Source organism: Haemorhous mexicanus, chromosome 10, assembly GCF_027477595.1.
Source record: "Haemorhous mexicanus isolate bHaeMex1 chromosome 10, bHaeMex1.pri, whole genome shotgun sequence".
Classification (NCBI taxonomy): domain Eukaryota; kingdom Metazoa; phylum Chordata; class Aves; order Passeriformes; family Fringillidae; genus Haemorhous; species Haemorhous mexicanus.
The window spans coordinates 6,930,586-6,947,436 of record NC_082350.1 but is presented as its reverse complement, the minus strand read 5'-3'; the positions used below and the strand labels follow the sequence as shown (position 1 = coordinate 6,947,436).

Below are 16,851 nucleotides of genomic sequence, written 5' to 3'. Positions count from 1 at the left end.
TAAGGAGCTGAAATGGTTGAGGCTTATGGAAAATGGGAACAGCCTGGCCACCGCAGTACCATGGGGCGAAGTCTCCTTTGAGCATCACTCAGTAGTAATCAAATGGCTTTTTGGCACTGACAAATTATGAGATACAAGGTCAGAAACCTGTCTGAGTGGTTCAAATCTAAACCCCAGAGGGATGGGGAACAGCTCCTTATATGAGAGAACAGAGCTGTTAAATAATGTGTTGGATGAATTTGCCTTGAAATCAGCTTCCTAGAGTCAGTTGTTTCCAGTTCAGAACTGAGCAGGAAATGCATCTCTACATTCCAGGTGCCTCCTGAGCAGCAGCATTCTGTGCAAGAGTTTGCTTGCTTTGAAATTCTCTAGCACAGTTGGTTGTGTTTTATTTGCGTGTTGTAAATTCGGTGTGTCACATGTGGTTCAGACTATAAATAAAAACAGTGACAGAAAGTTCCCTGGGGAGTTAAGGCTGCCGGGGTGACTGCAGAGAGGGTGAACAGTTTTGGAAGGGCTGTCTGGGTGGGGAGTCTCCCTTGGGAAAGAAAAGGAGGTTCTGAGCAGTCAGATGGCATTCGGAGCAGGCATTGGGCAGTGTCTGTGTGACAGTGCTTTGGGTTGGATGCTCAGTGTTTGTAAGTGAAGCTAAAAATTTCTAAGGAAAGGCCACAAGTGCAGAGTGTGCACTCCCAGCAATCCTCTGTGTGTCCCACACCTGTCCCCACTGCTGTCTCTGAGCCCTCCTGTGCTGGTGTGTCCCCGTCACCTTGGAGTGGTGGCTTTGGGAGAGCTGCCTGTGGGACAGAGAGATCCCATTTCCCATAGAGCAGGGCCAGCAGCTGCACTGGAGCCCACAGTGCAATCTGTGCTCTGGTGACCCACAGGGGACACTCACACACCAAACTAAAAGATGGAAGCGCTGATGAATGAAAAGGAGCAGCTGGGAGCAGTGCTGGGGCTGGAGGGTGCACACAGAGCTCGTTCCTGTGCACAGGGTGTCTTGCTGCTCTCTGTGTTGGGAGCATGTTCAGAGCCACACATCCAGGGGCACTGCTGTCTGCTGCTGGCATCAGGCCCTTCTAAAAGGGCAGATTTGAACTGGCTACAGATGTGGTAAGGCTGAGGATTAATTGGGATCAGCTTATATGTAGCTGTGTGGTTGAGCTGCATTTTCAGTGTCTTCATTGTTAGAAAGGGGAATGAAAAGAAGATTTGAAAAAAAATTGTTAGTTTTTCTTCTGGAGCTGCTTAGTCGTCTTGTTTTGATGACATCTGTTGCCCTGATGGCAGTACTACACTTCTGTTACCCAAGGATAAACCTTTTCAAACTACTTCTGTGCTGAAACTTGAGGATTTTGTGAGAATATTCATGTTCTCTTTTCCAGATGATCTCATTCTTGCTTCTTGCCACCAGAAAATCATCTTTGTGTGCATTTCATCAGCTACATACAAGCCAGCAGTTCACTAACTGATGTATGTGATTATTTTTATTTTTGCTGTCTTTTAGCAAGAGCACAGAGGATGCATGGATTGTGTTTGTGCAAGTGCTGTGTGGCTGAGGAAATGTCTGGGGCTCTTTCAGCAGCAGGGAGAGGATTGTGGTGGCTTTTCATTTCCCTGGGAGCTGCTTTACAGCTTTGGGCTGCTGCCATGGATCTGTGCAGATGATTTTTACCCCCCTTCTTTATGAGACAACTACTTAAAGCCTCATCCAGGAGTAATCCTTTGTGTTGGGCTGAATCACCAACAGGGGTAGGAGTCCAGTTTGGATCTGCAGCCATGTGGCCTTCCAGAACTTAAAGAGGGCTTTTAAAGAAGAGGGGGAATTACTTTGTACAGGAGGAAGTAGTGATAGGGCAAGGGGGAATGGTTTTAAACTAATAGAAGAGAGATTAAGATTAGATTAGGAAGAAATCCTTCCCTATGAGGGTGCTGAGACCCTGGCACAGCTTCCCAGAGAAGCTGTGGCTGCCCCTGCATCCCTGTAAGTGTCCAAGGCCAGGCTGGATGGGGCTTGGAGCAACCTGGGATAGTGGGAAGTGTCCCTGCCTGTGGCAGGGGGTGGAAGGGAATGGGTTTTAAGATCCCTTCCAACCCAAACCATTTTATGTTGCCTGCAGGTGCTTCATGGTACTTTCTGCTGCTCCCTGGTGTCCCTGCCCACCTGCTTTGGCTGTCCTGCAGGCCCATTCTTCGGGACATGGTGGTGGTGTTGTGGTTGCAAGTAGTAAAAGACAAATAAGTTTCATGTCCTTGAGCCCATATTGCCTGTGAAACTTTGGCTGGGACGTGGTGAAAGAGGGAAAAGATAAGAAAAGCGCTTACATGGTTCTGCATTATCTTCTTGAAATTACTGCCTGAGTGTCCTTCCTGACACCCAAATGGTCAACAAGAGGGGTGTGCCTGTCCTTCCCTGCAGGACACAAGCTGGGCAGAGCCTTGGTCAGCTGGGAGCTGCCACAGGCTCTGTGCTGGTTGACCAAGTGATGCCAGTCACTGTTTGGTGAGGAGTCATTCCTCTGGGGAATGTTTGCTTTTGTATTGTTCAATGGCAGCTGATTATCTGAGGTTTAAGTACTTGGGATTTGACCCATAAAACCCCTCCCTCCTATGTTTTTCCAGTTGTTTACCCTGATTTCTAAAGGCTGCTGGTGAGTGCTTTCAGGGAGACACACTCAGTTCTTTAATTTGCATCTACCAGCTATTTAATTGGGATTGTGGGGACTCCAGCACTTTAAAGCAAGACTTGTTTGTGTTTCCTAGAGACTCATTAGACTTCCCAGCCATTTCCTTTGGATTAAGAAGCTGTCTCCAGGAGCTGCTTTCACCTTCCCTTTCACAAGTTGTGTGTTTACCATCATTGTGAGAGTTTTTGTGCCTACCTGGAGAGCAAGGTGCCTGTCAGAGGGTGCTTGGGTTAGGGGGTCTGTGTAAACCAGAGATGCTTCTTGTCACAGTGCCAGTGCTGGAGAGCAGCCAGTGCTGGGAAAAGCTTCCTCCAAAGAGATTGGTTCAATGGCTCAGGCTGCTCCTGCGTTTCTTCCCCATGGGAAATAGATTCTCATCATTCTACTCAAATGGTTCTTAATCACCTCAGAAACGCAAGTTCTTGTGCAATTCCTGCTTCTATTACACTGTAATTTATTTAGGGGAAGTGTCCCACTGGTTTCTTAAGGCCCAGAAGAGTCTGACTACTGCACTGTATGTTACCTATGGTTTGGCTCTTTGTTCTTCTTGATATTCCCCAAGATGTGGGATATTTCACTGTCACTGCACTGAAACCTCTTTTCTGAATTGTGCCCCTGACAATCAGGATTCAGATGGGATATGGGAGAGCATCTGTGTTCCGAAATAAACACGAGATGACTTTGCAGAAAGTACCACATGAACTTTTGCTCACTTTGTTTACAGCCTCTCTCAGCCTTTGCCATTGTAGAGGGAATATTAGAAGAAGGCACTATTACCTGATAGGGAATATTAGGAGCAAACTAGAGTTCCAAGGTGATACAGTTATCCATTAGTGCTCGCAAACTGTAAATGCCTCATGGAAATGAATGTCAGTGTTCTGTGTCCTGTACAGGAAAGACAGACTTCCCACAGGTGAGGATGGAAAGAGACTTTGAACAACAGGGAATGGCTTCCCACTGCCAGAGGGCACGGATAGATGGGATACTTGGGAGAAATTCTTCCCTGTGAGGGTGCTGAGGCCCTGGCACAGGGTGCCCAGGGAAGCTGTGGCTGCCCTGGATCCCTGGAAGTGTCCAAGGCCAGCTTGGACAGGGCTTGGAGCCCCCTGGGCTAGTGGAAGATGTTCTTGCCTGTGGCACGGGGTGGGACTGGATGGACTTTTAGATCCCTTCCCCCCCAGTCCATTCCATGATTCTATGAAAGAAACAGCTATTTCACTACAACAGAATAGTTTTGATGTTGCCCATATAAAAATGCTGTTCATCAACATGCACAAAAATCACCTCTATTTTCCACCTCCTTTCAGAAGTGATGCATGTGTGAATTAAATTGAAATACAGATCTCCTTGATTTAATCATGAATGAATGAATGAATTTTATTAATTATCTAATTATTTTCTTTATTTAAAATCTTTTAATGTTTAAATGTCTAAAGATTTAAATGCCAGTTTATGTTCAGAGCTGCGAGCAGATCCATGAGTATGGAAAATAGCCTTGTGTCTGGGAAGGAACATGTGCTGGGGGTGGAACTCTGCCCTGCCAAGGAGGAGGGAATTTCTGCTGGGGATGAGAAATGTTTTTGTTTTTAGTTCAGTGAGCAGGAGTGCTGGGGTCTGGCTCTGGGGGAGAGCAGCTTTTCCATGGCTGTGCCTGGGGAGCTCTCACTCAACAGGAGACAGGAGCCCCTGCCTGCCTGTCACAGGAATGATCCCAGGGAAAGATTTGAACTGGGATCAGCCCACAGACAGGTGGGATATACAAGTTCCCCTTCAGTGATAACAGTATCTAGAATGGACACTTTGGCATAATCCCAGCTGCAGCCCTTGGAACATCCCAAAGGCTCGGAGTCTGGATGAGACAACCTTTGTAGTCATCTGAAACAGAGATCTGTACTGGTGTGACTTCCTTTTATTTCAGAAATCAGTGGGTTACTTGTTGGGTTTGCTGTAAATAATTTATTCTCCAAATGTAGATCTTTATTGAATTACAGTAAATAAACAGTTGCCTGCCTTTTATCCTGCTGTTTGTGAGATTTAAGGTAATTTCAAGGTGACTGACAGGGAACAGGGCTTTCTGTTCTGATGGGTGCACTATCCCTACAAATGTGTTTGGGTACCGAAGAGGAGGAATTGCTTAAGGTTGTTTTGCTGTTTGACATTGATATACACGATGTTGTTGTGGGAAGGACCTATTTCTGTGCCTGCTGCTGGTGGTTGATATGCTTTGTGTTGGCTATCTTGGTGGTTGCTGCCCTGTGTTTTACAGCCTGCCACCTCTGACTTTTATTTGCTATTTTTATTTATTTCAGGGACGGAAAAATACCCTCCATATTTTTATATAACTTGTGAATGTTAAATGTTTCTTCTAATCTATGCTTTTCAATGGAGTCACTCACTTTGTTCAGTGTCAGGGTAGAGGATCTCCTCCCAAAATTGCCAGTCCAGGGTCCCTGGTATGGTAAATTGCTGCCTGCCAAGCTGGAGTGGCTCACACAAGTGGTTTAGCAGGGTGGTGAAAAAGCTGGAAGGATGGGAGTGAGCAGGCTGGAGGTGGCTGGGATGGCTGACAGGGTTGTTGGGGCTGAGCACATGCAGTGTGTGCCAGGAGAAGATGTCATCTACTGCCTCCAGAAGAGCCCACCCTGTGGTGCAGGAGGTGGCAGGTGCTGCCCTGGTGTGCTCTGACAGTTTTCTAGGTCTTGACCTTTTCCATTATCCCGTTGTTTCCCTGTGCCCAGACACGTGGGAGGTGCCGTTCGAGGAGATCTCGGAGCTGCAGTGGCTGGGCAGCGGGGCTCAGGGCGCTGTGTTCCTGGGCAAGTTCCGGGCAGAGGAGGTGGCCATCAAGAAAGTGAGGGACCAGAACGAGACGGACATCAAGCACCTGCGGAAGCTCAAGCATCCCAACATTATCGCCTTCAAGTAGGTTGTGACCCTTGTCAGGAGCTTTGTCCAGGCGAGAGCCGTTCGCTCAAGTTCTCTGGGAAGGTTTTTACAATCCAGGAGCTAAGCTGTGTCTAGGACAAAGTGGTGGTCACCCTTCCTGTCCAGTTGTCTGTCTGCTGCTCCTCACTGTGTGTTGTCTTTGACAGGGGAGTTTGCACCCAGGCCCCGTGCTACTGCATCATTATGGAATACTGTGCCCACGGGCAGCTCTACGAGGTCCTGCGGGCCGGCAGGAAGGTCACCCCGCGGCTGCTGGTGGACTGGTCCACAGGGATTGCCAGTGGCATGAACTACCTGCACCTCCACAAAATCATCCATCGAGACCTCAAGTCACCAAAGTGAGTCTCAGCTGCTTAAACATCCCTTAGTTTGGGTTCCTCAAGTCACCAAAGTTAAACATCCCCCAGCTGTGGTTCTTCAGGTCATCAAAGCGAGTCTCAGATGCTTAAACATCCCTCGGTTGGGACTATTTTTAACTTTTCTTGAGAAATAGTAGAGCCTTTTGACCAAACTTTAAACTGTTTTTTGCCCCACGTTGACTCAAAACTAATGAGAGTGACACTATTGCAACTTGTTGGCACTTAACAAGAATGGAAATTTTACTGGTATCTTCCATGATAAATAGCAGTCAGGAAATATCTAATAATTTGATGATATCTGGTCTTTTTGGAAAGTGGGGTATTCTGTTGCCTCCTGCCTTTTTAGTTTTCCTTCTAATTCTCCTATTATTTCCCTGGTTTTCTGGAATGTGTCTTCCTCACTTCTCTGTTGCTTTCTGACTAAAATGTTCTGGCTTCTTTATATTCTTATTCCCTAGATGTTTATTACTTCTTTAGTCTGTGACAGTGCATTAAGATAATGCTTTTAGATGATTTGCAGCACAGTTTAGGGTACAGCTTTGCCTCTGGATCCTCAGTTACTTGTTAATTTGCAGTTTTATTGAGATTGATTTTTGACTCATAGCATTAAGAAATGCATTTAAGGCACAAAACACAACCACCCAAAAGAGAGTGAGAGCTTTTATTGGGGAAAATACAAAACACTTTCTTTTGTACTGCACTTGTGAGCAGTGTGGCCTCATCAACAGATTGTGTTGATTAAGGAGGGATTTACTTCAATGGCTGTTGTAGTGCAAGAAAAATCACAAAAGAGTGATGACTTATTTTTTTCCCCTTTTTCCAGTGTTTTGGTTACACACACAGATGCAGTAAAGATTTCAGATTTTGGTACATCTAAAGAGCTCAGTGACAAGAGTACCAAAATGTCCTTTGCGGGGACAGTGGCGTGGATGGCCCCGGAGGTGATACGGAACGAGCCTGTCTCCGAGAAGGTGGACATCTGGTGAGTTGTGTTCATGGTCAAGTACCTTCACCTTCTCTTCAGTCCCTTGGTTTCCCAGCACTTTCCATGTCCTTTCCTCATCCTGTGCCTGAGCATGGTTTGCTTTGTGTTGGGCTATTCATTTCTCCTTCTGCCTGGTGCCCTGAGCTTTGGTGGGCTCTGATGGAAAGGGAAATAACGCAGGTGTGCTGACCTGAAGATTCCAGCTAAGGCTCAGTGCAGTCTGTGTCTTGCAGGAAGCAAATGCAGAAATTCTTCCCTGTGTTGTTATCCAGCCCAGAGCTTTTTCCCAGTGCTGTGCTCAGGGCCCCCTCAGCAGCCTCCACAGCCAGGATGGTTTTTCCATCGCTTCTGGCCCTCTTCAGGGCCACGCTGGAGATGTGGGGAGGCCCCTGCTCTGCTCCCCACCCCTTGTGCTTCCTGCACACCAGGCTGGTTGTTGTGTGGGCAGCCACAGGACTACAGTCCAGTGATTCCAGTCCCAGATCCAAGAGGGAGGAAACCAGGACAGGTTGTAAGAGTTTTGGAACTTGTTTCCATCGATGTGGAATGTGCTCTGTGTCTGAAGGAACACAAGGAACGGTTCAGTCTCTGTGCTATTAAAAATGCTTGAGAGGGCTCAGCCTTGGAGTTCCTTTGGGAAGCCTCTCCACAGGTTTCAGAGCCCTCAAGGGATCCATATCTCTGTTTCTGCCTCATTATTTCTGCATATTAAATGTCAGCAGCCAGGACAAATGCCCTTCTCCCTGCTTTACAGCCAGGAAGGATTTTGCTTCCTGTGGTTTTTCAGCTTCAGATGCTGTCCCTTCCCTGCAGGGCAGGGAGCTGCGGGACAAAGCTGTGGGTGGTCCAGGGTGCAGTGGAGTCAGGAGCTGCTGCTGGAGTTCTAGCTCTGGCCTGGGCTTGACCTGAAGGGCAAGGTTTCCTGCAAGGAAGGTGATGTTACCTGTGGTGTGCAGCTGCTCTTGTGCCTGTGGTGTCCTCTGTGTTTATTTTGGATGTCCAGGTCACAGCACAGCCATCTTCTCTGGGATAACACTTGGGTTGTTCTGGAAAGAAAATAACACCCAGCATTTGTCTGCTGAACACCTCCCTTTGAATCACAGGATTGTGAGGACGGGTGGAGCTGGATTTCCACCCTCAGCTTTCTGTCCTTTAGAGTGGTTTATGTTAAGGAATATTTCACTAAACATCCTGTCCAATAAAACCTTTGCCCCTTCCCTCAGTGACATGGAGATGTTGCTCTTTGGTGCCAGTTCCTCTGGATTTCACCACAGTGGTGATTGCTCAGACTCTCCCTTGCTATCCATTCCTCCTTCAAGATGAATAAAAATGATGCTCATGAATGCTGCCAACAAATGAGAACAGCTCCTGAGCTGCTTATATGTCTGCTCTCTCTCATCTCTAACAGCATGCAGAAAAATAAATCTATAATCTTATCAGGAGTCTTGGAAATCCTTTGTCAGTTGTTAGTCATAACAAATATGAAACCAGATGAGCTTTCCCTGGTAGTTTGTCCAACCTCCTGGAGCCCTGCTTTCCTGCAGAAAATGACTTTGAGGCGAGAAATATTCAAAATCTACTTTGTTTGTTGCTTTTTTTTTTTTTTAACACATGATTTGAAAACAGTGGGCTTTGAAAGTGCAGTGTTTTTCACATGAAGTTATTTCCTGACTGATGGTTGTTCAGACCTGGTAGTTTGTCCCTTAGAAGTTCCTCTGTACTTAATGAGAGCACTGGATATTGGTACAAGCCAGAAACATCCTTCTCCCCTTTCACCTGGCTGTAGTCTGCAGCTTGGCAGGGTTGGTGTCCCACAGAGGAGTGGGACAGAGTGAGGTGGCACGTCTGGCTTGGAAATAGGGGTGGTGGTGCCTCACCTTTGTCACAGCCCAGTTGTTGGTGTGCAGTAACAGTGGTGGTGGTTCTCAGGAGCATTTTGTTTACCTCTGTATTGGCTAGTTTGGTGTTTCTTTGGTGTTTTACTGGGTGATGATGGTACACAAAACAAATGTTTGCTGTTAAAAATTAAGGTTTTGGTTCTTTCTGGTAACTTCACTAAAGAAGAGAAGCAAAGTGAGTTTTCTTAACTACATCTTTCAGTTCTTGTGGGAGGTTCTTTCCCTGACTGAGTTCTCTTAATTTTATTTTGCTTTATCCTTCCTTCAGAACAAAAGGAATATCAGATGAGACCTCATGTGCTTTTGGCATTGAGAGTTATGCAAGTAGCATTTGTTTCCTAATTTCTGTGTTGCAGTAGTTGTAGTGCTGAATCTCAAACCTTGAAACTTTTACCTGGGTCTACAGGTAACAGCAGAGGGAGCCTTTGGTTAGGGAAAAGAAAACAAAACCAGTTAAATGAAATGTAAAAAAGCCACAAAACCTTTGTTGTGTTGTCTCTGTAAGACACTTGTCAGTCTGTGCAGTAGTCAATCATCTGTTCTTATCAACAAGAACAGTCCAAAGTCTCTCTGAGAGTAGACTTTGGAGTCTTTTCATTTAAGAGGAACAAGACTTAATCTGTACAGAAAATGTGCTTTCAGGGTCTTTAAAATCTCACAAAGAAGCAGGAAAGGGTGGTGGAAACCAGTGTGTTTTTGTGCTCAGCCCAGTGCTGGAGCAGAGGAGTTACCTAGTGTGCTAAAAACCATTGTTGCACCTACTTGCAGTTTTGGACCAGACATCCCTATTTCCCTGTTTTACCCAACAAATTGTTTTTTCAAGCTCCAGATGTTTCTGTTAACAGTTTCTATGTGAACTCAGTTTATCCTGGTTTATTTCTTATTTCAGGTCATTTGGGGTGGTTTTGTGGGAGCTGCTCACAGGAGAGATTCCCTACAAGGATGTGGACTCTTCAGCCATCATTTGGGGAGTGGGCAGTAACAGCCTCCACCTTCCTGTTCCTTCCACCTGCCCAGATGGCTTCAAAATCCTCATGAAGCAAACCTGGTAAGAGCCTGAACCCCACACAGCACAGACCTTGGGCTGCCTCCCAGCAAATACCATGAGAGTCAGGGGGGGAATATGGAGCCCAGAACAGTGGGCTCATAGATACTCTCACACTTGTCCTGAGAGCAATAAGTTTTAACATTCTGGATTCTGCTTCCTGGTGGCAGCAGGCCTGGATGCCAAGACTTCTTCAGGAGCCTTCACAGAGGGCTGTAGCAAAGTGGGGGATAAAAGGTAGCTCTGTGGGAAGACAAAAGGAGCTGGAAGGAAAGTAGGGGGAAAATTCCTTGAGGCCACATCCAGAGTGAGGGGAACTGATTTTTTCACTCAGAAAACCCCTTGTGAGCAATTGACTTTTGGACTGGACAGAGAGAAATACGAGCTTTCCATCTGGAACACGGATTTTCCAGGTTCGGATGTGGAAAATTCTTTCAGTTTCCTCTGTGTACCAGATTAGAGTTGAAATTCTTTGTCTTGGATTCCACATTGATGCTTTGTCATTGTGTAAAGACAAATCTTGACACAGTGTAAAGGGTCTTCCAGCATTTTCCCACTCCGTGGGTTTTACCAGCCATCCTTCTCATGGCACAAAGGGGGCAACAGGCCAGAGCATGTGTGGGTCTCTCCCAGTGGCTGTTTACCCTGAGCTGCAGCAGTCGGGCTGTGGCAGCTTGTGCAGCTCGCTACAGCAGAGTACCTACAAACACTTGTATCCCCACCTAGTGGAAGGAGGTGGTTGGTAGGGGAGAGGAGGCTCAAGAAGCTGCTCTTGCCCTGTGCAAGGTGGAGTCAGTCCTGAAACTCAAGTGCTGATCCTTTTACTCAAAAATCCAAACCTTTTTGTACTTTTCTGTGATCTTTCATTCTGTCATCTCATTTTCTGGTCTTAAACATTTGCACCTCTTTTGTTTCTTCAAAATGGTTCATCACAAACCATCTCTAGCACAATTAAACTGTATTCAGCTAAAGAGAAAACCAGAAGAGCTCCTTTGCTCTAACCTGTCAGCTGCTTTGTTCAGACAGTAGGATCTAGTGAGACCTTTTCAGAAGGGCAGGAGGGGCTGGCAGTGCCCATCCCTCACCCCAGAAGGGCAGGAGGGGCTGGCAGTGCCCATCCCTCACCCCAGAAGGGCAGGAGAGGCTGGCAGTGCCCATCCCTCACCCCAGAAGGGCAGGAGAGGCTGGCAGTGCCCATCCCTCACCCCAGAAGGGCAGGAGAGGCTGGCAGTGCCCATCCCTCACCTCACCCTGGCTGTTTGTGTTTTGTTTCAGGCAGAGCAAGCCCCGGAACCGTCCGTCCTTCCGGCAGACACTGATGCACCTGGACATTGCCTCTGCTGATGTGCTGGCTACTCCTCAGGAAACCTATTTCAAATCCCAGGTAACTGGGCAAATGCTGTAGCCTGTGAGTGGTGGAATTAGCTCCAGGGATCTGATTCTGGATGGTGAACTGAGTAGAGAAATTCTGGATCCATTATTCCAGTTTGATTCTTGGGGAGGGACAATCTAATGGGTGTTTGGAAATCTTTTACCCAAGCTTTCCCCTGCTGAGACTTCTGCTGCAGGAACCAGGGTTTCAAAGGGCAAATAGACTATCACTCTAGGCAGGCATCATCATGGAGCTTTCAAAATCATGAACCTTTCTACTTATTTTCACTGCCAAAAGTAAGAAAATGTTCTCTTAGGACAAAAAGAACTCTAGGAATTTTAAAAAATATTTCTTAGAAAATGCAGATATGTTATAAATTCTCTGTTTGAAGCACAAAATTGTAAATACCATTTGAAAATGCTGGCACTAAATGTGCTGCAGTGTTGTTACCCAAAATAATTCAGCTAACAAAAATACATTGTCAACCCAAAGGTGTAATTTTCTGCAGAAACAAACAACATTGCCCAGGAGTTTTTTGTGGTGCACATACAGATCCCAGTTCTTTCTAAATAGCTGAAAGTAAATTGCTTTCCTAGGCTGAATGGAGAGAAGAAGTGAAGAAACATTTTGAGAAAATTAAAAGTGAAGGAACTTGTATCCACCGGCTGGATGAAGAATTGATTCGCCGTCGGAGAGAAGAGCTGAGGTGTGTTCACAGTCTTTCGTGTGTACTGTTTGCTTTTCCTATCCAGTCTTTCCTTCCCAGCTAAATGAGCTCTCAGCTGGTCCTCACAGGGCCTCCTGCTCCAGCCTCTGACTCTTTTTATTCTCTTCTTGTACTGAGGTTCCAAAACCAGGACCCAGTATTCCTGGTAGTATAAATCTGGGCAGCCTAAATTCCTTGTGAACCTGGAAACTAAAATTCCCATGGGCATGGCCTAGGCCATGAGCACTGCTTGGCTGATGGAAGCTGGAGAGAAGCAGTGGGAGCTGTCCCTGTTCCTGGGCAGTCTCAACAGTTTGCTCCAGACAAGGTGGCAAAGGCTTGTGTGTTTCCCAGGGAATATTTCTGCCTGAGAATTGGTGTTTGTGATGACAGCACGGAAGCAGAGACATCTGTCTCAGTGGGAAGTCCATCCTGAGGTTGGCTGTGAGCTTTCTCTGCCCTGATACTTCCTTTGGGGTAGCTATTATAGAGAAGTGAACATACTTCATATAAACAGCCCACTGAAATGCATTTTGATTATACCAACCTAAAAATGAAAGCAGAGGGTTTATTTAAAGAAGGGAAATTGTATCCTGTGATACAAATTTGCAAATACAGTAGATAGAGAAACATAAAACTCTAAGAAGCACTTCTGTGTCTAACCTGAGGAACCAAAGGGGCCCTTGGCCAGGCAATTTCATACAGTAGTTGTTCAGTGTTCCCTGTCCCCAGGGAGCTTTGGGTGGCCACATTTTTCAGCACTACTGGAGCTGTGTGGACACCCTGCTGTTAATGAAATGCAACACATGATTTCTTTCCTGTTTCTGTAGAGGCTGGTTTAGCCCCTTCTTTGTGCAAACAGGCTGATTAGGGCTTGGCCAGAGGGCTCCTGGGTGTGTGTGAGGCATTTGCAGCTCTTCTAGGGAGAAGTGTTGCCACACTTTCATGCTGTTAAACACTTTCTAAACCATACCATGATTTATTGCTGTGTCAGACTCTTAATCAGTCATCATTCACTGTTAGCTGTATCTGGGATTCAGTGCAGTACAGCTGGCAAATTTGACTTTTAAAAGGCCTTTTCCTAAAGCACCTGTACTTTTCCTCATTCTCTTCTCTTGGTCCATGGAAGTCAGGCTGGAATAAAGCCTTTTGTGCCTTTCAGACATGCGTTAGATATCCGTGAGCACTACGAGAGGAAGCTGGAGCGAGCCAATAACCTGTACATGGAGCTCAGTGCTATCATGCTGCAGCTGGAGGTGCGGGAGAAGGAGCTCATCAAGTACGTGTCTGGGCATGGTGATGTGAGCAGTCTGCACACAGCAGAGCACAAACAGCACTTCATTTCTAAACTGCATAGTGGCACTTGTAGGTTTAGTGTCCCCTGACTAGCCACAAAAGTTAGGGAATTGCTGGTGAGCAGGGAGAGGTCCCTTGGGAGTGAATTCCTGCAGACCACTGTCAGCGGCTACTGACTTGGAGAAAGGCACCTTCCCATTTGGTGCTGGCATCCTTTGGCCCATGCATGACAGGAATGGCATTGCTGCTCCTGGACTGTGTGCCACGGCCTTGTGCCTGCTACCTGATTTAGAAGGAATTTAGAAGGAGTTCCGAAGTGTCTGTGTGCTTTCCCAGCAGAGCAGTTGGGTATGCAGCTTGTTCCCTGCAGAGCCAGTTCCTGTCCAGCGGGAGCAGCAAGTGGAGAGAGTCACAACTGATGTGGTTTTCTTTTTTTTTTTTTTTTTTCTTTCCCTGATGTTACAGGAGGGAACAAGCAGTGGAAAAGAAGTACCCTGGAACTTACAAACGCCACCCAGTCAGACCAATCATCCACCCCAATACAGTGGAGAAGTTGATGAAGAGGAAAGGGGTCTCCCATAAACCAGGCAGCCAGACCAAACGGTGAGAAGTAACAACCCAGTCCTGTGCCAAGCCAGTGGTAGATCCCCATGGGCAGTTCCTTCCCTTTGAGCCTGATGAAATGCAGGATGGGACAAAGGGGTTTCACGCTTAAGCCTGGTCTGATCCTCAGAACCATAATTGTTTAATGATCTTAAGGTGAAAGGGATGAAACCTGCCATCCCTGCCACCTGGGCAGCTCTCTGGAAACACGCAATCATAGGATGTGTTGGTTGAATGAATGAATTGTTGGTCCATGTGATTTTTGAGAAGATGATGGTGCTTGGACAGGAGGTATCTCCTGTGTTTTCTCAAATTCCTAACTGCCCAAGATCATCCTTGACTTGGATGGGAGTAAGCAGGGCAAGGGATTGTGGAAATCAGACAGGCCTCAGGAAGGATGGATTCATTGTTGAGGAATTAATTTGGGATTTGAGATTTGGGAATTCATGCTGTCCTTTCAGTTATTTCTCTTCTGCATAACTTTTAGATGGGGATATTATTTTTTTCTAGAAGAGTTGTCTTAGTCTTTACTTTTTTTGGGATTTCCAGGAGTTAGTCCTGATTACAAGTGAATGATCACTTCTGAATTAATATCCCCACATGGCTCTTAGATGAGCAGCCTGATCACCACCATTGTACATGCACAGAGTGAGAGCCATGCTCTACCCAAGGTCCTGAGAGGGAGCTATTTTGGGAGAGAACATCAAAATAAGAGCGGAAAAGAAGAGTGTGTGACAGCTATTGGAAAAAACAGCAAGACAAGAGTGTAGAGGAGGATGGGCTGAATGGAGAGGATGCTGAGTGGAGAGAATCACAGGGACCAAAATGCAGGAGTCAAGGAGCTGAAGGGGAGGGCAGCCTGTGGATTTTAGGAAGCAGAGAGTGCTTTTGGCTCCAGCTGCCTCTTCATCCTGGCTCTGGGACGGTGTCACTTCTTTGTTTGTGGCTTGACATGTAACTTCTTCTCCTTGTCTCCCAGGCCAGATCTACTGAAGTCAGAGGGCATACCCAGCACAGAAGCAGCATCCAATGGCTCCCCAGTCTCAGGAAGTCCCAAGATGTCAACCCTGAGTGGCAAAAGCCGGTACCGCAGCAAGCCCCGGCACCGCCGGGGGAACAGCAAAGGCAGCTACAATGAATTTGCAGGGATCTTGAAAAACCAGCCAGCGCAGGATGACGCCCCCCAGCCTGGCCCTCCCCACCCTCCCCACGCCCCCGCCGTGCCTCAGCAGGCCGGCCACAGTCCCCACGGGCAGCACTCGCGGCTGCACGCCCACGGGCAGGACATCGCCACCTGCGCCAACAACCTGCGGTACTTCGGCCCCGCGGCCGCGCTGCGCAGCCCCCTCAGCAACCACGCGCAGCGCCGCGTCTCCGGCTCCAGCCCCGACCTCATCTCCACCGCCATGGAGGCCGACTGCCGCCGCGGCCTGGACAGCAAGGACAGCACGGCCGAGCGCTGGGAGTGCTGCCAGGCGGATCCCTACGACCCCTGCCTGCAGTGCAGGGATGAGGACAGTGGCCAGGCACAGATGGCGTCTGTGGAACCGAGTGGGAGCCGCCCCCAGTCCCCCGCGTCCCTCTACGAGAGCGCGCAGTTCATGGAGAAGCTGGAGGAGCAGGGCACGGCGGCGTCCGCCCTGGGCACTCCCCAGCACTTGGCTTCCTCAGGGCTGCCCTGCAAAGCGAGATCCCTCCAAAAGGTGAGGACAGAGCGCTGGGGTTTGAAGATGTGGTTTTGGTAGGGCCTGGTTCTGTTACATGCAGTTTCGCCAGTTGGTTTGAGTTGCAGCTTGTTCTACTCAGTTTTTGATATTGAAACAGTCTCAAAATGCTTTCAAGCCTTTCTCCAAAGGAAGGGATGAATGCATTCTTAAAATTGTTCTGTAATATCACGTGAGAGTTTCTTTGAGAATCTGTTGTGCTGCTGTGTCTCAGGGCAAAGATTCAACATTTGCCATGGTCTTGAGGATATCCCTTTTGCTGCACCTGCCAGAAATTGTCCCCCTACACTGAAAGTTATAGTTCTCCTGTATTTTGTGAAGATTTTGCAAGAGTAAAAAGGAGGTTATGACACAGTTGTATAGAAGCAGCTCTTTGTTCCTCCTGCTTCCATCCAGGTGGTGAGCGAAATAAGAACCAGTCTGAGTTCAAAGAGCAGGGAAACTGAGGCTGGCTGGAAAAGTCAAGGAAAATAGTGTAATTACCAGACCAAGAGTGTGGTTTGGCCCCAGCATGACAGGACTAGGACCTTGTAACACAAAGGGATGGGATGAGATAAAGGCTTACTCTGAATGAGGGGCTGACAGGTTGGATAGGATAGAAGAAGGCTGTAAAAAACAACAACAATGATGGGGTAAATTTGGATAGGAGAAGGAGAATTAAAGGCTCTGTGCTCACTGAGGTATGAAACACGTCCCAAGTTCTCCTAGTTGGGGAAGCCCATTGGCAAAGGCTGTGTCATCCTCCATCCTGCTCTATTGATGTGGTAGTAGAGTGTAAAGCCAAGAGTGCCAAATCAGCTCCATAATTTATGTGGGTTTCCATGTGATACTCATTACTTGATTTGCTGCAGTGGGAATCTGGAACGTTCTGTACTCCATACCTGCTGAAATACTCTAGTGTATTTCCCAGTCAGTCACTCCAGATTTGGGAATAGCAGCCTTGAGGCTGTCTGAAACAACCTCCTAGTTGGCAATGTCTGAGTCAGTGTTCCTGACACGCGGGCTGTTTTCTGGTCTAGATTCTTGCAGCCTGTAGATTTTTGCACTGTTTTGCATTGACTTTGTCCTGAAGGACCAAGGATCAGCTATGTTTGGACTTCTCCAAACATGACACCCTTTTTGTCCTTGTTTTCTGCCAGAGCGGGGATGAGTCGTCAGAAGAGGAAGAGGGCGAAGTTGACAGTGAAGTGGAGTTTCCTCGTAGACAAAGGTAAAAGGTGAATTCAC

The 16,851-nt window shown here is 47.3% G+C and overlaps 1 protein-coding gene across 4 annotated transcripts in view; it reads left to right on the top strand.

The window, feature by feature from the left end:
• MAP3K13 (mitogen-activated protein kinase kinase kinase 13) overlaps window positions 1-16,851 on the top strand; it is a 71,797-nt gene that overhangs the window by 48,015 nt on the left and 6,931 nt on the right. For all 4 annotated transcript variants that reach the window (XM_059855131.1, XM_059855134.1, XM_059855132.1 and 1 more), the window contains exons 5-14: window positions 5,429-5,612; window positions 5,783-5,974; window positions 6,819-6,977; window positions 9,768-9,926; window positions 11,199-11,307; window positions 11,892-12,001; window positions 13,164-13,280; window positions 13,763-13,900; window positions 14,880-15,603; window positions 16,764-16,834. In XM_059855131.1, the coding sequence (XP_059711114.1) occupies window positions 5,429-5,612; window positions 5,783-5,974; window positions 6,819-6,977; window positions 9,768-9,926; window positions 11,199-11,307; window positions 11,892-12,001; window positions 13,164-13,280; window positions 13,763-13,900; window positions 14,880-15,603; window positions 16,764-16,834 (1,963 nt within the window). The remainder of the gene's footprint in view (window positions 1-5,428; window positions 5,613-5,782; window positions 5,975-6,818; window positions 6,978-9,767; window positions 9,927-11,198; window positions 11,308-11,891; window positions 12,002-13,163; window positions 13,281-13,762; window positions 13,901-14,879; window positions 15,604-16,763; window positions 16,835-16,851) is intronic.